Source organism: Hemicordylus capensis, chromosome 3, assembly GCF_027244095.1.
Source record: "Hemicordylus capensis ecotype Gifberg chromosome 3, rHemCap1.1.pri, whole genome shotgun sequence".
NCBI classification, from domain to species: domain Eukaryota; kingdom Metazoa; phylum Chordata; class Lepidosauria; order Squamata; family Cordylidae; genus Hemicordylus; species Hemicordylus capensis.
In genome coordinates, this window is record NC_069659.1 from 130,152,396 (window position 1) to 130,178,881 (window position 26,486).

The 26,486-nt window shown below is 44.0% G+C and overlaps 1 protein-coding gene across 7 annotated transcripts in view; it reads right to left on the reverse strand.

Moving 5' to 3' along the window:
- The window catches only part of GABRG3 (gamma-aminobutyric acid type A receptor subunit gamma3), a 578,435-nt gene extending 559,446 nt beyond the window's left edge, over window positions 1-18,989 (reverse strand). For 5 of the 7 annotated variants that reach the window (XM_053304387.1, XM_053304386.1, XM_053304397.1 and 2 more), the window contains exons 1-2: window positions 18,408-18,584; window positions 982-1,130 (exon numbers count right to left, since the gene is read on the reverse strand). In XM_053304387.1, the coding sequence (XP_053160362.1) occupies window positions 982-1,130; window positions 18,408-18,460 (202 nt within the window). In that variant the 5' untranslated portion in view covers window positions 18,461-18,584. Of the gene's footprint in view, window positions 1-981; window positions 1,131-13,812; window positions 13,874-18,394 lie in introns of those variants that run through there. The other 2 variants (XM_053304388.1, XM_053304389.1) reach the window with 2 other exon arrangements.
- Window positions 18,990-26,486: the final 7,497 nt, after the last annotated feature.

Sequence of the window (26,486 nt, forward strand, 5' to 3'; positions counted from 1 at the left end):
GGTTACATTTTAGGAAAGATGCTCTCGCTCCTTGATCACGTGAATTGCCCTTTTCTATATCTTCAGCTTTACAACATCTTTAATGAAACAAGGTGATTAGAACTGCACCCCAGGAGTGAGCAGAAGAAAAGGCTAGGATCTGCTAATAGATCACAGCAGTTGACTTGCAATAGAGTGGCAAGGGTTCGCAATTGTTTAAAAGCAACAACAAGAAGTCTTCCCCACTCCTGCCCCAAATTAGGCTATTAGAATCCCTGCTGCGATCTGTAGTCATTCAGGCGCAGATTTAACTTATATGTGCACGTCATCCCAGTATATGGTCATGGGGTGTCATAGGCTCTAGCTCCCCCCACCCTTGAGTGACCATTTTGACTTTTGCTCCAGTCGGTAAAAAGCAAAGTGGATCTCACCAGCCTGAGATCTGCCCAGTGTTCTTGCCTGCTGCACACTCAGTGTGGTCATTCCATACATTTGAATTCATAAAACAGTAAGTATCACAATAACATTTTGAGTAGTATTTAAACCAGGACTTGTATGAGCAAAATGCTTCTCCTCTTGCACAAGGAGAGGGTGATTTCCACTGATCCCCACCCCTTCCCCCTACAGCCCCTTGTGCCTGCCAAAAATAGGTCCCTAAGAGTTCAGGAAAATTGAGGCTGGGAAATTCTCAAGGACATATTTTAAGCAGAGCAGGCTACACACAGAACAGGAGATTGAGAAACATCATCCCTCTCCCCATTAATGAGTCGAAGATTCTGCTTATGTGAAAATTTGGATGCTGCCTTATATAATTAGGATCCTTTTTTTGGTAATAGTTGCTGTCTGATGCATAGTTTAAATGGTAGTCAGCCTAAACCAAACCTCGGAGTAGGTGTAAACCTCAGATCATGTGCATTGGTCGCTAAAAGAAACATCAGAATAACTAAGATATATATGTATTTTTTGTCTCCAAAATATAAAACCAAAAGAGAAAGAACTCACTTCCAATGTCTGGCCGCAGCTTTTTATCATATTCGCTCAGCAACTTGTTTAACAACAGTGTCACATCAGTGTCGTGTGCTTTTGGAGACATTACCCATTTTTGATTTGTCGTAGAATCTTCAAAATCATCCTCGTCAACCTTTCTTGAACTACAGTAAAAAGAAAAAAATCATATAGCAGTGTTACATTGAAGAATAAGCCAAGTATACCTTCAGTTTCTCTGGAATTCAGTAGGTACATCAGGAAGCTTCAGAGTTCTCTGCTTTTCCCATTTAAAAAATATTTTCTCAAAGGCTACACTTACTGACACAGATGAAAGTCTAAGTAGGGCACTCTAATGGAAAATAATTGCATAGTCTCACATCATTACTTCTCACTAGATCATGAATCTGGGGATAAATGCCACTTTTCTTCTATATCAACTTGATGCCTTATTTTATGTAGTTTCTCTCTTCAGTAACAGCAGCCCATGGTGAAAAGAACACTCTGTAGAACTCCAAATGCAGCTGATCTAACACATACTGATTCACCTCTTGCTCAGCAAGAAGATTAAAAATTCAGATTTTTTAATATGTCCTGATCATTTCACTCCATAAAAAAAATATTATATTCTCAGTGCTTCGGAATATGTAGTACTTCAGAATGTAGTACAGGAATAAGAAAATAAGGATTCAGAACCTGCTTCTTGAATTAAAAAATGAAGCACTGCACTCACACAGAGAGATCAGTTTGAGAACCCAAATCCGATCCTTTCAATAACATGTTTGGACACAGACCCACCATTTAATTTGTAAGTCACTACTTCCTCTAAACCTCACTTTCATAAACTTAGCTGGCTACCTAAGGTACAAGGATCCACCATGCAAACCTTGTTAGCATTCAGAATTACATTGGCTGCAGCCATTTGTAATCTAAGAGCAGCTAGATTATTCATGATTTCTTTTCTTCAAATGTAGACCAGTTTCAAACTGCCATGATTCCTAACTAAGGCTGTAAATACACATGCAGAAGGAAGAGGTGGTAGAATGGAAAACACTGCTTAGACTAGAGGTGTGTAATTACCATGTTGAAGATGAAGAAGCCTCCCTACAAATAGAGAACCAGCAGAGCGGGGGTGGAGGGGCTGGGCTAAATGTTGTCTCCTTGCTGTGCTCATTTTCGACTTGCAGAGCTGCTTTTCTGTAGGGGAGCATCAAAAAATGGTATCCCCCTTCTAACGAATCTTTGACCATGTGAAGGCCAAGCTCTAAAAATGAGTTCTCAGAACTCGTATAAAATGACATGGGCTGACATCCCGATTAATCAAGTGTGAGCGCTACAGGAGAAGCATTGTTGTTGCTTCTGAGTACTAGATTAATGCAGCACTGGAAACTGTGGGGAGGTGGATTTTGATGACCTCCCCTTCCCTTGGCAGCCCTTTGTGCCATCCAAAAATATGTCTCCAAAGGCTATGTGACTTTCAGGGACAATCTTTTGCATGGGTCAGGGCACCACCAGGGAAAGGGAGTTCATCAAAATTCACCCCCTTTTATGCACACACACTGGTGGTGGTGCATTGGTCAAACCCATCAGCAGTACTGCTGCTCTACAAGTAGCACTTGTGCTTCATCACTTAAGGAATCAGCCTTGGGGAAATCATGACAGCTAATCTGATTTCTATTTGAGCAGTAGGCAGATTATACATGTGTCGGGCTTCCCTACCCTCCTCCGTGAGAGAGGGTTGTTTACCCAGTCAAATGGTGGTATATTGAGAGAGGCAGAGGGCTCCGGTTGCCAGGACAACCCCAGCAATTCCCTTACAGAAGCCAGGAAGGGCTCAGAGAGGCGGGCGACAGCTGCTGGGGGATGGGCGGGTCCAGCCCAAGAAACAGTAGAATGGTGGAGATGGAATATGAAGGTATCAGCTCCACAGCTGCAGCCTTGTGTGGAAATGCTAGTGAAGGAGGTGGAGTTGAAGAACAAGGCCCCTTGGGAAGCCAGGGATTGGGTGGCCCATCCAATTTCCTGGCCAGGGAAGAAGGAGCAAGCTGAAAGTGGGGAGGAGTGTCCTAAATGTAGGGCTTTATTTAAGGCAGGGGCTGCTGAAGATGTGATGATCAGCAGGGATGGGGTTTGTTGGTCCAGTAGACTCCCGGAGGGGAGCTCAGACCTTTGTCCCTGCTGATAGGTGAAGGAGTGGAGTGAATATATCTCCCTCCTCCCCCAACTCTGAGGTAATGCCCGTGCCTGTAATTTAATGTGGGAGGGTAGGAAGGTTAATTGGAGCATTCCTCCTCCCTAAACACAGACAACGTATTTAAGAGAAATAAATTTAAAATGTTATCAAACTGGCTTATATGAGTAGTGCAGATGTATCCTCAGGGCAGAAAAGCTTCGTATATAGGCTTTGTATATAAATGAGTTTGCACTATGCAGCAGCATCATGGTATGAGAGCTGGTCTTGTGGTAGCAAGCATGAATTGTCCCCTTTGCTAAGCAGGGTCCACCCAGGCTTGTATCTGAATGGGAGACTACATATGAACACTGTAAGATATTCCCCTTAGGGGATGGGGACACTCTTGGAAGAGCACCGGCATGCTTGCATGCAGAAGGTTCTGTTACTAGCAATGCTTTTCTGCCAGCTAGCAGGAGCCCCCCACCCCATCTGTGTTTGAGTCTCCATGCTTGGAGATCTCACTCTTGACATGCTCAGGATCCTCACAGCATCGTGAGCTCTCAATATATGGCACATGGGGACAGGTCACTTAGTTGGCAGTGGGCCAGTTGCTCCTAGATTTGGCTCCTAACAAGCAAATTGGAAAGGGGAGCAGATGCACATCCTCCCTATGCTGGGATACCCTAAGTAGACCCCAGAAGTCAACTAAAAGCAGGTTAACTCAAGTCACTCTGCACTCAGAGTGAACCACCTCACCATCCCCTCCTTTCTCAAAGGATAAGAGCAAGCTAATGTGCCCTCCCTTGAACCAGAATTTGGAGTCATCAGTTACCCCCTGTGATGTGTTTAAAGAGTTTTTTGCAGATAAAATCTCTCGGATTCGGGCCAATCTAGATGGAGACTCCACAGTGAATTTGATGCCTGAACTGGAGGTGTCCAGCAACTCCTCTTATGCAATTCGACTGGATCGGTTTCAGTTTGTGACTCCTGAGGATGTGGACAAGCTGCTTGGGGCGGTGAGGCCTACCACTTGTTCTCTTGACCCTTGTCCAACATGGCTTGTTCGATCTAGCAGGGAGGCTGTTGTAGACAGCCTGGTAGAAATCATAAATGCTTCTCTGAGGGAGGGCAGGATGCCTCCTTGTCTTAAGGAGGTAATTATTAGACCTCTTCTAAAGAAGCCTGCATTAGATCCCTCAGAGTTGAGCAATTATAAGCCTGTTTCCAACCTCCCATGGCTGGGCAAGGTAATTGAGAGGGTGGTGGCCTCTCAGCTCCAAGCGGTCTTGGAGGAAATTGATTATCTAGACCCATTTCAAACTGGTTTTCGGGCGGGCTACGGGGTGGAGACTGCCTTGGTCGGCGTTTTGGATGATCTCCAATTGGGAATTGACAGAGGAAGTGTGAATCTGTTGGTCCTTTTGGATCTCTCGGTAGCTTTCGATACTATTGACCATAGTATCCTTCTGGAATGTCTGAGAGTGTTGGGGGTGGGAGGCACTGTTTTACAGTGGTTCCACTCCTACCACTCGGATAAATTCCAGATGGTGTCGTTTGGAGACTGTTGCTCTTGGAGATCTGAGCTTAAGTATGGCATCCATCAAGGCTCCGTACTTTCTGCAATGCTTTTTAACATCTACATGAAACCGCTGGGAGAGCTCATCGGGGGATTTGGAGCTGGGTGTTACCAGTACGCTGATGACACCCAGATCTACTTCTCCATGTCAACTTCTTCAGGAGCTGGCATATCCTCTCTAAATGCCTGCCTGGAAGCAGTAATGGGCTGGATGAGGAAAAATAAACTGAAGCTGAATCCAGATAAGACGGAGATACTTATTGTGTGGGGTCAGAACTCCAGAGACTATTTTGATCTACCTGTTCTGGATGGGGTCACACTTCCCCAAAAGGAACAGGTTTGCAGTCTGGGAGTACTTCTGGATTCACACCTCTCCCTGGTTTCTTAGGTTGAGGCGGTGGCCAGGGGTGCTTTCTATCAGCTCCGGCTGATATGCCAGCTGCGCCCGTTTCTCAAGATCAATGACCTCAAAACTGTGGTACATCTGTTGGAAACCTCCAGACTGGACTTTTGTAATGCGGTCTACGTGAGGCTGCCTTTGTATGTAGTCCAGAAACTTCAGTTGGTTCAGAATGCGGCAGCCAGGCTGGTCTCTGGGTCATCTCGTAGAGACCATGTTACTCCTTTACTGAGGGAGTTGCACTGGCTGTCAATAGGTTTCCGGACAAAATACAAAGTGCTAGTTATAACTTACAAAGCCCTAAATGGCTTAGGCCCTGGGTATCTAAGAGAGCGTCTTCTTCATTACAAGCCCCACCGCCCATTGAGGTCATCTGAGGAGATCTGTCTCCAGTTACCGCCGACCCATTTGGTGGCTACACAGAGACGGGCCTTCTCAGTCACTGCCCCAAGATTGTGGAATGTGCTCCCTGCTGAGATATGATCCTCCCCATCTCTGGCAATTTTCAAAAAAACACCTGAAAACCCATCTCTTCACCCAAGCTTACTCAGCATCCTAAATTTGGAGGGTTTTTAAATCTGGTTTATTTTAAAATTTAAAATCTGATTTGGGGGTTTTAATTACTGTAATGGTTTGATTGTTGTTTTAAAATGTTTTTAAATTGTTAGTTGTTATATTGTTTTTAATTTGTTTTAGCCCTTTACTGTTTTAGTGGTTTGTTTTAACTTTAAACTGACCTGAGCCATTTTGGAAGGGCGGTATATAAATCAATCAATCAATCAATCAATCAAATAAATAAATAAATAAATAAATAAATTAAATTAAATTAAATTAAATTAAATTAAATTAACTCAGTAGGAAGAACGCAGATAAGGCTTGCGGAGATGCTTTCTCCCCCTTCACAAAAGAGGTTGAGTCAGTGACAAGGACCTCAAGATGCACCCATTAAAAGTACTGATTGGACTATTGGACTCTCTGTTCATGCAGATTTCCACTTCTCACGTCTATGCACTCTCTTTTCATGACAAAAAGCCTTGGCATGCCTCGGCAATTCTGACATTGTCTAATTCTGTCTAATTCTGACATTCTAATACCATCTAATTCTGACATTGTTACACTCAGGAAGAACGATTAACAACAATGGAATGCTTGCTGGTTTCACCCAACACACCTATTCAACAAAAAAGGTCAATTGGAATGCTCCCCCAGGGCATGTTTTGGGGTATTACAAGCCCCAATTCCATGATCCAGTGTGATCTTTGTGTACCAGCTCCCTTGGAGTTACCAGCAGCTTTTGGGGCGATATACTGTCCACAGGCCACCACGCAAGGCTACATTTAGTTCTTCGCACCACTCTCCAGATCGGCTTTCTTGCCTAGCCTGATCTGCCCAGTCTTCCTCACAAACATAAGAAGCTTGTTCCACGGAGGAAGCACCCTTGTGGATTCACCTCTATCAACTAACCCCTCAGACTTTCTTGCCCCTTCCGGGGACCAAGCTGTCCCTGAGGAATGAGGTCCTTTGTTTATTCCAGGAGCCCAGAGGTCTGTTTGTCCAGATCAGGTGATATGAACGTTTGCTCCTTGCTGGGCCCAATTCTATCTCTATTAGCCTTTCCTAAATCCAACCGCCTCCTTCTCTAAAAGCCTCATTCTCCTGTCCGCCTGGGAATGTATATAATTAGGACTTTAAGCTAAAATGCCTAATTGCAGTTAAACATATTTTTTAGTAGTAATATTGCTTTAACCACACATTTCTTTCTGCTGTACCCCTCCCTACAATAAATACTGCCTTTTGATTTTGAAACTTAAATCTTCATCAATTTTATTCATCATCAATGAAACTTAAATCTTGCCTCAGTCCAGTCATTTCCTGGCTCCACAACTTTGTGCAAATTTAATTCTGATGTGAAACTGTCTTTTTTGAGCTCATTTCCCCATGTAAGCCCAAACGCAAATTTAGGCGTGTTCACCAATCACCTGGGGGCAGTTTCATTAATAGTTCCAACTTCTCTCCCTGGCATCGCCAAGATAGGGCTGGGAGAGACTCCTGCCTGCAATCTTGGAGAAGCCACTTCCTGTCTGTGTAGACAATACTGAACTAGATGGACCAAGGGTCTGACTCGGTATACCGGGGAACTCCCCATGTTCCTATCAGCTGCCACAACAGAGACAAATTATCTGTGTGTACAGTGCCACAGAATCTTCTTGAGCTTACTTTTTCCTGTGTATTTTTTCTCAGCTAGTTTTCCCATCTATGAGCAGTCATTTTTTCCTGGGTAGTTGTGACATGCTAGATTTCCATATTTCTTCATTTGCTCATTATGGGAGTTTGGGAGTTTGCTGCAGTACCATTTCATTTATATTGTACCAACTAACAATTGGTGTGAGTGCTGCCTACATTATAAATTCAATTTTTGTACATCTGGGATATCTCAACTTTTTGTTTGTTTTTATGTGGAAGCTCTGTTTTGCTGCTCATGGCACTTATTTTTCTGGGAATATTGAGATCTTGCTTGAGTCTGGTCTGCACCTGAAGCAGAATGCGGTAGAATGCTATTTAACTTGCTTTTCCTTTTGTCCTTTTTTTAAAATGCTGTCACCCATGATTTGTCAAGTTACATCAACACTATTTTGTTTTGGGGATGAGTAATTAAAAGGCACAAGGCACAGTCCATCAGTGTTTAAATGCAGTCAGTGCAACTCCACTGAAATAAGTAGGCTTGCCTGTAGAGCAGCCCCTGTTAGATCAGCACACTCAACAGACTCCCTCCTGCCCAGTTGGTAGCAGATTTCTCCACAGGAACTACCGTGAGCCCACATAAAAAACTCTGAGTCCCAAGCTGTCCCAGCCACAGCTCTGGAATTCATTGGGTTTTAAGCCTCCCAGCTGTTTTCATCCAGAAAGAAGAGACAAGGCACTTGGCAGTTGTCTGGCAATCAGCTTCCCAATATGCTCTCCTATCTTGCACACTCAGAAATGAATGGGATTCCTATGAGATTCTTCTGTGTAAAATTGGCTTTTTCATTTTCTGATGAAATAAACAGGTAAATTAACTTTTTTTAAAAAGCAATAATCAGAGAGAGAAAGAAAGAGAGAGAGAGAGAGCGTATAGGAGATACTGTTATGGGAGGACCTTTTCAGTGTTTCTACAATTTGAGCAAGATTCTAAAATAATCACACACCATGGTATTGTGCATTGTGTAGGGGAACACATAGATAAAGAGGATGAGTTCTAAGAAACTAATCAGAAACTGGTAATGCAAATAATTGCAACCAAACAAGGCTTAGAAGGGGAAAGAAAATGAAGCATAAACATTTCAAGTTTTTTGAAAAATGTCTAAGAACCATCACCAGGTTACATGTGGGTGGATGAGATGAAAAAAATGAACTCTAAATGAATATAGGTTATTGACTTTTCTTTTCTTTTTTAAACTTTTCTTTTTAAAAACATGCACACCAAAACCTTCAGTGTGTGTGTGTGTGTGTGTGTGTGTGTGTGTGTGCGCACGCACACACATACACAAAAAGGAGAACCTTCTGTGGATTTCATCTACACATAATAATTCATGGGCTTTAAGGAAATTACAAAGAGGCAAATTAAAGGACTAGTGCTTGGTTTTAAATCAGAAGGATTGATGCAGACTGCATGCTGGCCTTGCAATGAGAGGAGGGTTTCTAGTTTCTATCTTCTCCCCTCCCAACATTTTTACATGGTGCTACTATTTTCAGAGAATGAAAGGACTCACATGGTTCCTCTGAGAGTCAAACTGCATGTTACTTGGTGTGTGCTGTTGTTGTTTTTTAATGCAAACTAGCAGCTGGATTGCCCTACAGATCAAGGCTGTTGTGGGAGCCCTACTCCCCATAGTTTCTATCTGGATTTATCTCCTCCACACCATTTGTCAAGGTAGCGGGGACTCTCTACTGACACCAATGGAAATGTGTTTCCTTAGCCATGTTCATATTAGCCAAAATGTTTATATTAGCCAAATATTAGCCCTGGTGGGGCCCAGGGAGACTGGGGTGTGAGGAGTCAGGCATCTCATCTGCCCTTTCTCCTGCTAAAGTCCTGATCCATGGAGGCCCCCAGTCCACCCCCCAGTAGCCAAACATCAGGAACAAGCTAGCAGTCAAGCCAAGCAGCCAGTTCGAGGAAACAAGGAGACCTTGATACTAAGGCAGGGCTGCATAATTTCAGCCTGCCCACTGTTGTTGGACTAAAACTCCCATGATCCCTGACTACTGGCCATGACAGCTTGGGATGATGGGAGTTGCAGTCTAACAACAGGTGGAGAGCCTAAGTTGTGCAGCCCTGTACTAAGGTAAGACTTGCCTGGGACAGGAAACATCTCATCTGCCACAAAGGGAGCTAAAGGGGAATCCCACAGGGCGAGGCTTGCTGCTGCAATGTAGCAAGTGGCCACAATGGGCAGAGCCTCAGATCAGGCAGAACATGACAGATGAAGAAATGACATTCCACAAAGCTCACAGCCATTCCCCTCTTATGGAGGAGAACCATGAGAATTTGCACGGGCTCAAATTAAATTCTGTCAAGGGAGAGCATGGTATAAACCACCCAGAGACACAAGTTTTGGGTGGAAGGAAGGAAGGAAGGAAGGAAGGAAGGAAGGAAGGAAGGAAGGAAGGAAGGAAAGATGTATGAGGGTTAATGGCCAGGCACGTCTCCTAATACAGCAGTGTCTATTGGAGAAGTATATAGAGCTAAAGACAGGGAACTAAAGTTATAAATAAAGTGGTTTGTTTAGGAGCAAAGGAAGCTGCCCACCTAGTAGGGAGGTACACAAACCGTGGTTCGAGCACAGTTCGGAAGCAGGGACTGGGAGCTTTAAGAAAAAGGAGAGCAGGTCCTTACCTGCTCTCCGCTGCCCCATGCAGCTTCCTGCTGGGACAGCCTGTGTCCCAAGAATCCCTGTGTGGTGCCAGCACGTACATGGCATCTGTGCATGGCAGGCACTATTTGCGTGGTCAGCAACACCATGCTGACTATGCAAATGGTGCCTGCGCATTAGTGCCCGTGCCTTCCAAACTGTGATCAAACCCCGGTTTGTGCACATCCCTTCCATCCAGCTCAATATTGCCTACACAGACTGGCAGTGGCTTCTCCAAGGCTGCACACAGGAATCATTCAATGGGGTTGCTGATGCTAAGAGTCGATGCCATCAGGAGCTGCATCTCCAGTACCCATTCTCACCATTTCATGCATCGCCTCATTCTTTGTTCAGGTGCTTCACAATCTCATGATTGTCTTGCTTCTTTTCATAGTAAATAATCAAGTCCTCAAAATAAGTAAATATGTAAGTCCATCTGTCATTTTTGAATCTTGAACATAGGCAGGGGCCAGCCTTTCCATGCATGAACCTCATTGAGTAACATCTAGTTCAGCTTCTCATCCCTTGTTCTAGCAGCTTGCTTCAAGCCATAGATACTTTGCTGGAGCTTGCATGCAAGCGTCTTTTTTCAAGGTTTTTAAAATCCTAGTGGTTGTTCCATATAGATGTCTTCCTCTGTTTCTCCATGCAAAAATGTAGTTTTCACATCTTTGTGGTCAACTTGCATCTTTCTTGCTGCTGCTATGCTGAGAATTGCTCTCACTGAAGTATGCTTCACGACAAGTGCAAATGTCTCATCATAGTCTTCACCATACTTTTGAGAGTATCACTTCGCTAGCAATCTGGCTTTGTAGTGCTCGATGTCTCCTTTTGCTTTGTATTTGGTTTTGAAGACCCATTTGCATTTTGCAGACTTTCTTCCAGCAGGTAGTTCCACAGGTGTCCAAGTTTTATTTTTGTGTAGAGATTCTATCTCTTCTTTTGCAACTTTTCTCCAACCTTCAGCTTTACATGTTGTCAGTCTTTCAATGTCTTCCCATGTACAGGGTTCCTGGGTCTCTTCCTTTCTGGCTATGTAGGAGAGTCTCCTGGGTGGGACCCGATGTTGGGTCTTTGTGTCTTACTTCTGGCTCAGCCTGTTTCCCTGTCTGGTTCTGGCTTACTGGTTAGCTCCAGGCTTATGGGAATTTTTTCTTCTCTACCTTCTTTTTCCATCTAGGTCTCTGGTCTAATTTCTGGCACTTCACATGCAATTGTTTTTTGTCTTTCATCAAAGTATACTACATTGCATATTCTCATAGTTCAGTAGCCACATCAAGGTTTCTTTATCCTCTTCTTAATAGAATATATCAAGAGTATTCCTTTTTCACATCTGAGGTTCAGTTTATTTCTTTTCTCTTTAGGAATATGTCTCTACCTTTGATCCAAACAGTCTCATATGTCCAAAAGTTGTGTTTGTTCCCATGCCATAATTCAAAATCTGTTGCTTTGTTTGGCAGTCTGTTCTGAAGGTAATGGGCAGTCATGACTGCTTCTCCCCAAAAATTTGCTTGCCAATCCTGCATCCTGAAACATGCATTTTGTAATCTCCAATAGGGAACATTTTTCTTTCTTTCTGCTATGCCATTCTGTTGTGGGGTGTAAGTCACTGTTCATTCATGTCCAGTGCCTTGTTCCTTTAGATGATTGGCCATTTCCTTTGATATAAACTCACCCCCATTATCAGTTCTTAGTATCTGGGGTTTTCTGCCAAACTTGTTGTTCACTATTGCAACATACTCCTTGGCATTTCCTCCTTGATGAACTTGGCATTTCTCTTTTAGCATATAAGTAAAAGTATATCTGGAGTAGATATCAATGAGTGATGAATCATCCTCCTGATTATTCAACTTTCATTGGTCTACAGACATCACTGTGAATCAACTCTAGGGGTGCTGTGACTCTCTCTGTTTTCTGATGAAAGCTTTTACTGATCCCTTTGCTTGTCAAACAGCAAACACATGGAATCTATTCTCACAATCAGTAGAAAGTGGGCTAAGGGAGCCTAGTCTGCTTTCTACTGATTGTAAGAACCACTGGGCTTGCAGACGAGCCCGGTGGTTCCAAGGCACCTAGCTCGCCTAATTCCTCCTCCCCTTAAATGAAGTTAATGAAGCGAGTGCTCCGTTAACCTCATGTTTTTGCTCATGACTGGGAGGCTGCAGCTTGCCTCCCAAACTTGGTAGTCTCTCCAGAATGCCCCATGTGCTTGTGTGGGGCATCCTGGAACTTCTGGGGGCCATGTGGTCTCCAATCCCTGCAGCCCCCACCAGCTCCGTGATGGAGCCGGTAGTTGTGTGGGTGGCAGGCAAGATCTCAGATCTGCCAAAAGCTCTTCTCATTGATCATGAGAAAGGCTTCATGGTGAATCATTGCTTTTTCAGGGCTGAAAAGCCTCTTGCTAAAACTCCCTTCTCAAATTGAGAAATTACTGTAAATTCTCTATGTGCAAATCTTGGGTGCCACAATTTTTAACATTATTTATGCAAATGTTATTTTGCAACATTGGCTTTCTCATTAATGAAATCAATCTCAGACAAGCCACTTTCTCTTAAAGAACCTCTCATTAACTACTCCTGTTTGCCTCTGATGTAGCAGTGATCATCCTTGAATTTTACTTCATAGCCTTTGCGTGTGACATATTTAACTGAAATTAAACTGCTTTCACATGCAGGAACATAAAGAACCTCCTCAGTTCTCAAGGTTATGCTTCTTCCTTTTGGCAGCTTGAGTCTGATTTTTGCTTTCCCTCTGCCCTCTGCAATTATCTTTTTGCCAACTGCCATGCTTACTGGGGTTTCATCATTCAAGTCCCACTCATTAAATGGTACCTTGTCTTTAATCAGATTTGCAGTTGTGCCACTATCAACAACTAGATTCCCACAGTCAGTTTTGCAATTACTTTCAACATCACTTTCAGAAGGTTCAAGTATTTAAAAAATTTCTGAGTTTATTCCATACCCCTTTTCTTCTATTTTCTTTGAATCCCCATTAGCCCTGTTTTTTTTGGTCTGGAGAGATTCTGGGTGATAAGTAATCACTCTTGGGATTTCTTTTGGCAGGGAGACTCTGGCCAGGGCCATTGTTTTGAGGACAAGTCACTTGCAAATGACCTGGCTTCCTACACAGCCAGACTTTGCTCTTTTGTTTGGTTTGAAATGCTGTAACCTGACTCGTTTGGTCAGAGAGCTCACTAGGGATTGCATCTGATCTCGTATCAAAATCCTGAAGTCTAGAAATCACAAATTCCAAATCAATTTCCTCTTTTGATTCCAAAACAAAATGTATTACTTGAAATCTCTCAGCAGACTATTCAAAATAAACCCAACAATTGCTTTCTCTGGGAGTCTTATATTTCCCCTTTCACACCTTCTTGAAATGTCCAGGATTTGATTAACACGTTCAGTTAAACTCTGTCCTCAGAGTTTAATATTACACGGTTTGACAATCAGATCAACGCTAATACTAGTTGTCTGTCTAGCATACAGGTGTCCCAAGCTTCCTGAGATATCCTGGTCTCTCTCAAATGCACAATGATTGGGTCACTCAGGTGCAAGTAGATGAGTCCATAGACTTTTCTATTTTTAGCATCCCACATGGCTTGCTCTCTAACTGCTTCAGGTATGTCCTCTTACAAAACACTTTTCAGTCTCTGATCCATTAGAAAGGACTCCATCCTGAATGACCACATTTCAAAATTAATTCCACCCAGTCTCAGGATTGCTGTGCTGGCCCTGTGCTGTAGTCTCCATGGTGAAAAAGCTCTCTGCCTTTTTTCCCCCAATCAAGCAGGTTTCAACTTACTTACTGTGCCTTTTTGTCTGCTTCCCCTGGGCTTTGTTTGCCTTTGGGTGATTTCTCTGGGTCCTCTGAGTTCACTAGGCCCATAACCCTGTTAGAGAGTTTGGAGGGGAGATTTCATTATCTACTGCAATTGCAGCAGAAGTGCAAAGGTAAGGAGAGCACTGCTAATTAATATTGTCTGGAGACATTGAATTAAAGTTCTAAATGAAGTAGTTTGTTTAGGAAATTCATCAGGGAGATAGATAAGGCCTACATGCCTTGTTGCTAGCTACATACAGGAAGTCAGAAGGGAGAAGAAGGAAGTCTCTCTCTCAAGGTGAGAGAATGAAACCTGAGTCTATCAATCTAACAAAAAGGGAAGTAGAGCAGAGAAAGTGTAGTCAGAGAGGGAATTCCCTTGCTCACTATCTCCTGTAGAACTGGAAAAAGTGCAGAAGAGGGCAACCAAGAAGATCAGGGGGCTGGAACACCTTCCTTATGAGGCAAGGCTACAGCATCTGGAGCTCTTTAGTTTGGAAAAAAGGTGACTATGGGGAGACATGATAGAGGTGTATAAAATCATGCATGGAGTAGACAGAGTGGACAGAGAGAATTTTTTTCCTCTCCCACCACATTAGAACCAGGGGTCAACCCATGAAATTGAAGGTCAGGAAATTTAAGACTGACAAAAGGAAGTAGTTTTTTCACACAGTGCATAATTAATCTGTGGAATTCTCTACCATGGGATGTCGTGATAGCCACTAGTTTCAATGGCTTTAGAAAGGGCTTAGACAAATTCATGGAGGACAGGTCTATCAATGGCTACTAGCCTGGTGGCTAGGGATGTGCAAACAGGTTTGACATCGAACATGTTTGACGTTGAACCAGTTTGGTTCGACGGTTCGAGATTGAACTGAACCACTACCTGTTTGGTCCAAACCTGGACTGAATACACACACCCCGGGCTACTCGGCAAGTTTGTTTGTTTTTTAATTAAACTTATCCCCTCTGGGGGTATTCTCCAAGGCAGAAGGGAGAGGGGGATCTGTGGAGGTTCCCCCTTCCCCTCACTGACCTCCCTTCTATTCAAAACCTGGATCATGCCAGGCCATGCAGAGGCCCATTGCACAGGTGCGGCGGCCTCAAATATGGCCACCGTGCCAGGAGGAAAGGCTCGAACTGGCTGAAGAATGGCCAAACGGGTCAGTTTTGAACAGGCCAGCAGAGGGAGGGGGAACCTCTGTGGATCTCGCTGCCGCCTTGAAGGACACCTCCAGAAGGAACCAGACCAGCCGGTTCCATGCACACCTCTACTGGTGGTTATAGGCCACCTCCAGTCTCAGAGACAAGATGCCTCTAAATACCAGTTGCAGGAGAGCAACAGCAGGAGAGAGGACATGCCCTTACCTTCTTGCTTGAGGGCTTCCCAGAGGCATCTGGTGGGCCACTGTCTGAAACAGGATGCTGGACCAGATAGGCTTTGGGCCTGATCCAGCAGGGCTGTTCTTATGTTCTTACCCTTAGTGCCCCCAGTGGTCAATAGGGTTGCTAGAGCTGCATCTCCAACCACAAATATTGGCCTTTCCCTTTGTATGCAAAAGTTGCATACGACTTGTCATGCACACAACACAGTATGATGCTGGATATACATGCAGACATTTGAACACATTCTCCCCCTTTCTGAGGGGGAAGGACTGCGTGAATCATGTACTTGTACAGCCCATACCACATGTTACATTGGGCAAGGCACAGGTATGTGAGCACTCTTGCGTGACACATATGGAGTGCCAGTTAGGGCAAGTGCGGAAACTGGCCCCAGATCTTGAAATCTAGTCCCTACATCAGCATTAAGAGGATAACGATGCCTGCCTGCCTAGCATTTTGTAAGACTGACTGAGATCATGTGTGTGTGAAGGCACACATCACTACTAAGGAGGGGAAGAGGAATTTCTGCTAGAAAGAAAAAGACTGCTATGTTCATGAGAAATGCTGCTGATTAGATCTATGATTGCCTGGTTCACACATTACATTTGTCCACAGACACAGATGAATACCACAGAATGGTTTGGTTAGTTCATGTGGGATAAAGTTATGATGCAAACTTGCCCCCTATCTGTTTTTCTAGGAACAGTGAAACACCCCTTCCCCCAGCACCATTACCCCAGTTATATGAACAGCCCTACACAGACACAGCTGCTTTGAAGGGACAAACAGAAAAGCAGGAGATCCTAATCACAGATCTCCCATGTCAGATCTAGCTGAGTTCCATGTTTAATAGTGCATAACAGTGGAAAAAATATACTGGAGAAACACTGATCAGACAAAAGTTACCGTTACAAAAATCTTGCTCAGCTTAATTTGTATTTATAATCTCATTCTGGTAGGAATTTACATTTTGTGTATAACATTTTTCAATTGAGTGGGGACCACATGCTTTGTAGATATGTGGTCCTCAGTGAGCTCCCTGGCATTTCCAGTTCAAAAGATCTTGGCAAGGCCAGGAAAGCCACTACCTGAGTCCGGAAAACTGCCGCCGGTCAGAGCAGACCAAACTGGGCTCAAGAGGCTAATAGTCTCACTCAGGATAAGGATGTTTTATATGTGCATGAATGGCACTATACACAATTATCCCCTTTAGCAACTGTATGATGAGCCATTTGTTCCGGATTAGGCAACATCCACCAAGTATTACACTATGCAGAAAATAATACATATTTACTTTCCACAGTGGTTGTTGTAAGAATACAGATGCTCTTCCCAGAGCGGCCCCATCCCCTAAGGGGAATATCTTACATGTCTCCCATTCAAATGCAAACCAGGGCAGACTCTGCTTAGGAAAGGGGACAATTTATGCCTGCCACCACAGGACCAACTACCCTCAAAGCACATGAAGTGCTTTGAAAAGACTATACAAATGCCTTTGTACAAATTACTCTGTCACCACAGGCGGCTGAAAGTTGTGATCACTGTGGGGACCTGTGTCACATAAGCAACTCAGTGCCACCACACAGTAGCACTGACTTACTCTGATTCACACCACTACTCCATCATTGGCGGGACATCCACTGGAAATGCAGTTGCCACCATAGGGTTTGTAATTCACCAGTTGCTGGTTAATTTGAATGTTGCCAGCCTTGAGATCTCACCATCCTTCTGACTATCTCTGGAGAAACCACATGAAAAGGACTGAATAAAGAGACTTCCGTTCCCTTGAACACTGACTGTTGAATGAGAATGTCCTTTTCAAACACACCAGATCCTTCCTTCCCCCTCTCCAACAGCTAATGAGGGGTATGGGCAACACCACCATTAAATACCAAAGTGGTGATCATGGGAAGTCCAAGTGGTGAGATGCGTTAGAAATGGGAATATGAACAACATCCTATAATCAGCTGTGAACTGGATTCAATTCAGGAGGAACACGGGAGTAGCAAAATCATAGTAGTTTCGTTTTATATGTGACTGCTATAAAAATGAAGTAGTTCTTCATGGTAAAGTTACTGAAAAAAGAGGTGATCTCAAAAATGAGGTACTAACTTTGATCCGCTCCAGATTTGTTAATTGCATTTACTAGTGAGTTATGAAATTATTTTTGTGAGTAGTAGGGTGGGGACGTGTTGGGAACGGAGGCCTAAGAAAGCGGAGTAACAGCAGAGTCGCAAAGAGATTAGCATCTGAATTACCCAGGATGGCATTTACATGGTAACGTTTCCAAAACGGATTGTGTGACATAATTATTAAGGCATTATCGTAACCCTGTAATCTGATTTTCAAAGGCAACCTTCGCGGTGGAGCATCTCCTGGCTGCAAGGTATTTAGGCGACCATACAATCGCTTTGATCCTCCGAATGAAACGAGCGTCTCAAGACATTCCAAGCCGTCTGCAGAGGTACCCTCGCGGGTTAAGGGAACCGAGTGCCTTCGTGGCGTCTGCTCTGAGAGCGGCTTCTCGGCTTGACCAGTTTCCGTCTGTGCGGCTAAACGAGACCCTTATTTGCAACTTGCAAGTCTACAGACCAACGCGCCCTGCTTTTCCCTACTCGCCTGCCCCAAACCCCGACGATCGTCGAGTTAACGTCACTCTGGGCTCCAGCGCAGTGGCACTCCGAAGAGCAGATGGGTACTGCTGTAGAGACACCAACCGTTGGGTAACTCTCGCCCCGCTACCCGCTTTTAACAGGCGAGGCGGGTGAGAGAAGCCAGCTGGCTGGATTCCCCAGCAAGAGAACTCAGGAACAAACTTTCTGCAAAGCCGCAGGACGATCCAGAGGGCTGGGCAGAGAAGGGCTTGGAAAGCAACGCCAGAGCAGATCGAAAGACCACCGATCACGTCTCGACCCTTAAACTGGGAAACTGGAAGTGGCAGGCAGTGGGGGAAGGGGGCAGACTGAGTCGACGGTTAACTATAGAGCGATGGTGCGGTTGCTAGCAGTGTTAGCAGCTAGTCAATTTCACTGGACTACTTACACGCAGGAGACAAAATAATAAGGCAGTGGAGACAAAACAAACACGTTATGATGAAGCGCTCGGTGCCTTTGGCAGCCCGAAGCGTCTCTTTGTCATACAGTTCCAATAGGCAGGGGAGAAAGGAGGTGAGAGAGACGCACCAGGTGGACTTACCAGGCTTGGAAGACGGACAGAAGGAAGAAACCCACCAGAAGCTTAGCTGACATGATCTGAGCAGCAGATAGAAGCAGGGAAGAAAGTGCAGCAGCAGACCCTGGAGAAAGGTGGTGGGGAATTCACGCAAGGGAGGGGGGGATGAACGGGGAGGGGGGGGTGCCCCAAGCCTTCTGTCCTCTTTCCCTCTGTGTGTAGTGGTCGTACTCCCAGTTGCATACGCGGCAAGTCTCCCCTTTCTGATCCGTCTCCAAAAGGACCCCCGGGCGCTCCTTCCAGATCCAAGTGGCAACCAGGCTCCGCGGGTCTGACAGGTGGCCCAAGAGGCTCCAGGCAGGCAGCCCTCCACCACTCCCTCCCCCCTCTCTCTTCCAGGGACAATCAATCGTCTGCGACCATCCAGCAGCTTCCCGTGCCCGGCACCCGGAGTGGTGGGGACGTCCGAGGAGGAGGCGGCACCTGCAGAAGGCACATCAGGCGCTGGGCAGCAGGAGAGCCCCACGCGCCCGGGAGGGACACCGTCCCCGGACCACCTCGCGCCGCTCGCCAGGCACTGGGTCTCCCAGGGAGGAGGAGGGCTGCGTAGGGTCTGTCACCATCGGAGAGGCGCCTTGTGGCTGGCCAACAGGTCCCCGGCTGGTTCTCAAGGCGCTGGACCGAGTAGCCAAGATCGCGTCCCCCCCAGCCGCCTCCCCCCTGAGGAGCAAGGCACTCCAGAAGGGGCGGGGGGCGGGTGAAGCCTCAGTGCAACTGGAGGAGGAAGGGCATGAGGGCGAATCTCTGCCCGGCTTCACTTGGCTTCTTGGCGGCGGCGGTAGCAACAGCAGCAGCTCCCGAAGTCAGCGCCGCCTGCGCCTCGCAGGGAGCCTGCTTCGTTTGGCTGACTGCTCGCGAGGCGACCCGCGCTGACAGTTATTGAGGAGCGAGCCAACCTCCGCCTTATCAACATTGCCTTGCATGTCCTTGCCTGCATGCACAGGGAAGTCCCTGCCGACGGCGAAAACGGCAAGGCGAGCGGCGATGGAAAGGCGGCCAGATCCCCTACACGGCAGCCTTGGGAAAGATTTGGCAGTGTGGGGTGGAGGAGGAGGAGGACCTGAATGAGGCTCTAGGCAAAAAAGAAATGCTGTTTTTGAGAGAGTAAACATGAATGCCTTGGTTCTCCCCCAGTACTTCATGAAAATGGGCTTACGAGTCTAATGAGGATACTCAATCCTCCTGTGACTGTGCAGCTGTCTTTAGGGACTCGGCCAGGTTCGGGATTCTAGTCCCTATGAAAGTGGATTCTTCTAAAGAGAGTGGGTCCTCTTGCGCCTGCTGAAACAAAACGTAACACATCTAGACGCACTAGGGAAGTGACGGTTGCTCTGCAATGCTGATCTTCTGTCCTTCCCCAGACAACTGAGTTTCGCCCCCAGACTTACAATATACGCGAAGAAGAATGCAGTGCAGTCGCTTAGGCGTTTATTTCTGCTTAGAAGTTGGTGCGTTGTGAGAACCAGTCCAGCCCTAAGCAGCCTGGTGTCGCTTTGGGCAAATCATGAGACCTCAGCTTCAGTTACCCACCCACAGCCAATTGACTCCGAATCAGTGTCAACTACACCAAAATTCCCTCTGGCGTGCCTACACGTACACCCCTTTGCCCTAAACAGTTCTCCTTCTGATCTGTGGTAAGCTTATGTTCAGAGCATGGTCGCAAACCTGTGCACACTTGCTTCAGAATAAGGCCCCTTGAACACAGTGAGATTTAATTTTAAGTAAGCATGCAGAGAATTGTGCTGTCAATGACACAAGGGCCCCAATACCACTAAAGACAATCATGGTTAGGTCCCTTGCAACCAAAGAGGCTTAAGTTAGTCGTGCCTTGGATGGCATTGAAGCAAGGCAGGACTACAACAGTTTTAGCACTTTGAATGGCACAAGTAACAGAGCAATCTGTATAACTGTTTCATGTTTTTGCTTACTTACTCTTCACGTAAACTACCACAGATAGGTGGAAAGAAAAATGGTACACTTTAAAATAAAATTGGGGCGTATGTCAGAATAAGTCTTGGTTAGGTGGGAAATAAAGCCATGTGGAAAGAACAAGCAAGAAGAAAGCTTTGTTGGGACCAACTTAAAAATCATAGATCAGTAAGCTGGTTTAGAGTTGCATAGAATTCGTCCTCAGGTTCCATAATGCATAGGCAAAATGTCATGGGGGTGGGGGTGAGAGAAGAAAATTACACCAAAATGTTTGCTTATTAGATCTGTGCTTGGGTTCAGCCTTTTGCACTGGGCACATACTAGCCTAATTGATCTGCAAAGAGGACCCTGAATAATAAGATTGTAATATCATAATCATGCAGATATGACTTCTACCACGCCCTCTAGAACCACGTTTTATCTTCCATTCACATTTTTGTTGTTGTTTAAGACTGGACTTGAGGGAGTGTTTTGTGCAGTTCAATAGCTAGCTCACTGATCCTTATAATGGTAGGGTGTTTTTCCTGATCAGATCCCACCCCACTCCAAGAACCAGTGCAGCTGCTTGCATCCCCCCCCCCCAAGGAAGTAGTTCTTAAACAAAACTGCAAAATATTAGTAGCACTGAATGGGACTTTGGCATAGACCACTATAATGTAAGAATAAATGTTTAGGGCACAATTTAGGTAAATACGTTTTGCAAATCAACCTCTGAATGCTTATGCAGAAGTAAGACCCACCAAGTTCAATGGGACCACTTCCAAGTTAGTATCCATATGATACATCCTAAGCTCCATTCATTTCAGGAGAAGAAACACATTAGATCAATGGAACATAAATGTACTCAAGTTTGCTGGATCATGCCTTTATTAGAATATAGGTGACTGTTTTATACTGAATCAGACCATGCATCTGTTTAACATTGAATCGAGAATGGGTTAATCTAGCTCAGAATTGTCTACACTGACTAGCATTGGCTTTTCCAAGATTTCAGCCAGAAGTCTTTCCAAGCTCTACCTAGAGATGCCAGGAATGGAACCTGGGACCTTCTGCATGCAAAGCAGATGGTCTACTACTGAACTAGGTGGATTCTACAGCCAGAGAATTAGTCCCAATCTGTTTAGGTAAAGGGGAAACATGCATCTCACATGCATCTCTGTGAAAATGAGTTTAAAATGAACAGTCCTTTAACTTGAACTTCTTGTGAAAGTCAATCTTATGGGCATTATTTCTCATCCTGATATAATGCTCTTCAGTCATATTTCAGTCATATTTCCCTCATATTTAAAAGGAATAACTCAGCTTTGGAAAAACAGTGCCATTGCCTCTAGCTTATGTTGCAGTAGAGTCCTTAAAACCTTTGCTTCCATGTAGAACGCTATCCCCATGGTTACATTACCGCACTACAGTTCATACAAATTAATAATTACCTGTTGTAAAAGCTGCATTTGACTCCGATTGCCAGAAGGGGAATCCAGATCAAACTCCAAAGTCCCTACAGTTTGAAGATTCATATTCTTGCTTATTTCAAGTGATCTGATCAATACGTTTCATGCTAATTTGCTACTTTGTTTATTTAAATGAAGCATGGACTTCTGCATGGGCTAGATAAGCAGGCTGGACACAGTTGCCGTGTTTTGTATTAATGAATATATGTCAGGTGTGAGAGGCCGAGTAAACTGGATGATTCACAAATCTACTGTAGAAGGAAAGCATTCAAAAGCTTAGCATCCAAATGGGAAATTCCTCCTTGTCTGAGTTAGTGTGGGGGTGCTCAACCAGAAGTGAATGGAAAGACACCCCAAAGAAAAAGAACCAGCTGGAGTGAGAGTTCTGTGCACAGTCCATGTTGGATTATCACTTGTGCCAATCCCAGCTCCAGTAACTAGCCCCAATAAGCATGAGGAATAGCACTGACTTGCTGGACTCTAATATAGTGATTCAGTGTGCCCGAGATTCGGACTTCTTCCACCTGGAAGCACCTTTAGCACTGGAAATGGAGGGGAAGGTGCTTCAGTCGCATACACTAACGTTGGTGAAGGACAGCTGTTCTGCAATTATCCTGCCAATTAGTCTAGAAGTCATCAGCATGGAGAATCATGCATGGGGGCAGTCAAGTAACCTCATCATGCATCTGAAAAATTCTCCTTCGGGAAGTACCCCCAACTTGTAAGTAAGATACTGTTAGAAATAGTGGAATGTGTGTGTGTGCATGTGTGCGTGCGCACTCCTGCAAGTTTCCATCATTACACTTCACATTTTTTCAATTCAATTTCTTTTCAGCCCATAGATAATAAAAACACTTACTTCACACATTTAATAGAAATCCTCCAAGAGATTGTAATGGGTGCTTCTCTGGAACATATTTACTATGTATTTTTATTTATTTTTAAAGTTCATCTCCAAGTTTTCTCCCAAAGAAAACTCAGATAACATCTTCAATTTGCAAAGTGATTTTCCCCTATCATGCCGGTTTATGATTGGATTGGAGATTAGGTTCTCTGATCTGTTTTCCTTTTTCAAGTGTACATCCCAGCTCTTATCTTGAAGTAACTGATTATTTTGAGCCAAAGTTATTATGGAGGTGCTAAAAGCTGAAGTCACCACTTCTCTCAAGCTTAAAATGATAGTTCAGCAAGGAGCAGTAAGCCTCTTCAACTCATAAGAAGTAATTTCAGTTGATTTTTAGAGTCCGGGATCTTTGTATAACACACTATTACTATTAATAGGGAAAGCTTTTGTAAAATGCTGATAGGCTGATACTCCACAAATGAAAAAAAGGGTGGGGGCTATTTGTCAAACTCTAGCAACCATCCATCTTTCAGCACCTGAAGGCTGGACAGCTCCAAAGAGCCAATACCATGTCTGATAGCTTATATAGCAGTTGTGTGATTGATCTCTTTCAGAAAATTTGCAATGTATTATATAATTTATTCCCTCCATGAGCACAAAGTTGGGGAGGGCAAGGAAGATTTGTAACTTGCCTACTTCTCCAAATAGTACTATTTAGGGGTGGGGGTAAGAGTCTTCCCAGAAGCTGCTAACTTTTCACACTATCAAGGAATAGTCTTCCTACTCTTAAAGCAGACAGGATACTGTGTTTCAGTCTTCTGATGCCAACAAGGAGCTACTGCCTCCACAATTCTTCCTTTGGCTGCAGGATCCTTTTGTGGCTAATCCAATAAATATTTCCCAGAAAGTCTTTATCACGGCCTTGTCTCCAGCTGAGCCCATTTCTCCCCTCCCACTAGATTCAGCTAGGAGCAAGCCACAGGAAACACTGCTTATGGGAGACTTGCCATCAATCTTAAGGCAACAGCTATTGCTTCAAGCTGCTCTTTGGATCATTGTGCTTTAACAGAAATTCTTAAATGCCCATCAGGTAAGTTTAAAAACGATCCTTTTGTGTTATTTGATGCTGTGAAGAGAAGTTTGAAACCTATGCTACTAAGTCATACAAACACGCAGTTAAATTGATGCTGACATATACTTACACAGGGTCTCATAATTTGATTATTCAGCACCCCCACCACTGGCAGCTGAACACGGGCCAAGCTCCATTGAAAATTGTTGTGTTTGAAGTGACACCCAATGACATAAAAGCTGCCTGAGATATGGGATCTGTGATTGCTGTTTTACACATGTAAATTTAATTTGATGGGAGAACTTATCCATTGTCTGTTACAATTTACATATTTCAATAATAAAAAAATTCACTATTGCCCTAAAGAAATAATATTAATGGGAAACCAAAGATGTTGGGGATCCAAAGATGTTATAATTACATTCCTTATTTAAAGTCAATGCAAATTGTTGTATCTCTTTATAAAGTTTTGCAGGGATGGGCTGAGGTAGGTTTTCTTAGGTAATGCATTCTAGAATACTGGGGTCACAACCACAAAACTTCAGCCCTGGGTCCCCACTGATCTAATCTAAAGACCCTAAGCAGAACCCTTGGTACAGATGTCTATGAGGAGATCAGGTAGGACTAAAGCCATATAGGGACAGGGTTTTGTTTTTTTAAAACAGCACTTTGAGTTGGACCTGGCTGTGCTAGCTGTAGGTTGTTTACCAATAGAAATGCAACAGAGTAGCTGAAGTTGTAGCTTCAGAACTGCACAGCAGGTTATTGATGCAAGAGTTTACAAAGCAATGGAGGTTCAAACATGAAGGTTGGCTATTAGCATGCACTAATCAGTTGAATGTGTTGAATGCCAGGACCAGAAGGAGGCAGGAATCATATCAATTTAAAGTTTTATCTGAGAGCAGCCTTGAAAAACCCTAAGCTTATCTAGAAGCTCTTTTGGATAAGCTTATCTAGAAGCTCTTTTCCATTTGGTATATTTGGATACAGATTGTTCTCCAGAGAGCTGTTAAAGGCAATTAAAAAAAGAAAAAGAGATTGTGAACTTCACTTACTTTAGTGGTATAAATTCCTTTGTGCCAAATGATCTTGAAGCCATGCTTCACTCAGACACAAAAACTGATAGAATAGAGCCTATATTTCCCATTGTCTGTATCGGGGTTGGCTAACAAGCAATCCCAACCCAAATTATAAACCAGATGTGCTATGAAAACCTCTAATGTAAGTATGCATAGCATTGTAACCTAAACAAACAAAATAAAAGGCCCTGTAATAATTAACTCATTTGTTTGAAAGATAAACTTGCATAAGTGTGCTTGCAGAATTCAAAGTTATCTAGGACATAATCAAACATGTTTCTAGAGAAGTTCTGGAAGCAATACCACATGCAAAATAGATCAGAGAAGATCTCGGTTTCTTGGAGCACTCAACATTTTCAAACCAAGATATGTTCATCTCAGGGCCAAAGTTAATTGCATTTAGGGAAGCAAACAGCCATATGAAAGGGCTGCTGTGTTTAGTTTTACAGAGCTCACAGTTTTTGGTGCTGCTTTTTTTTTTAAGCCTAGCATAGATGAAGGAAGGCATTGTGTTAAAGAATCTTTCTTTCCGTCTCCCAGCCTTAAATCTTACAGAAGAAAAACATCATCTATCACTCTAGAAATACAAAAGCTTGAAGAGCCACAAAGATTATTTACTACAAAGGTTGGGAAGTGATCTAACCCCCTCAGAGTGAGTGCACTTTTGTTTACTCCTCCATTTTCTTCCCCTGAAAAAGAGCTCAGGCTGGAAACACTTTGGACCTCTTTAGAGCTCATGCTATGGGATATTTGCAATAAATCAACTGACCAAATAATCAAATAACCTTAATATAGAAGTTATGAAGGCAAGCATTTTTTTACAGCAAGCAATAATTAGTCTTAAACCTGAAGTAGGAAGTTTGATTAAGCATGCAACATGGAGCTACAAAAAGTGTTCACCTAACATTTAAACACTTCTCCTGTGGTGTTTTAACAAAACCAACACTTTGGGGAGCAAAATGTCACAGCTTGATGTAATTGACTTGTGATTTCATAAGATATCTAGTGACCTTTTTAAAATAATGGCATGCAAAAATTGCTGGATCACCCCACTGAAACTTTGAGATGCTTTCCACTTGCCTTTCAATGACTTTAAGTGACTGCAAGCTCTTGGCAAAAAGGGCAAAGAAAGAAAGAAAAATAATCCTGAGGGAATACAGTTGAAAGGAAATAACAATAGCAGCACACTGCACAGAAGCCACTATCAAGAAACAGGTTGCTTCTGAGGAATCCTGTTTCCTTCAACATTATTTCTCTACAGCATGTCAGGCTTGCAGCAAAAGCTTTGGGAATAGCATGAGAAAAAGTAATTAAGCCTGCAATCCTGCACACAGCTTATTTGAGGTAAGCCCCTTTGAACTCAGTGGGCCAGGCATAAGATCAAACTGTCAGTTTACTTGAGACTTGTTCCTAGAAATGAACAGAAGCAGCTACCTTGAACTGAGTGAAACCAATGGTTCACCTAGCCCACTGTTGGTGGCTTTGACTGAGGAACAAGAAGACTTGGGAACCGGGTCTCTGCAGGAATAAGAAGACCTGGGAACCAAATCTGGAACCTTTTGTACACAAGATATCTGCTTTGCCATGTCCCCACTCCCTAAGCTTATCTTTTAGGTAACATTTTTACCTTTTAAAATGTGAAGCATTTTTATTGGCAATACCTGAAGGGTA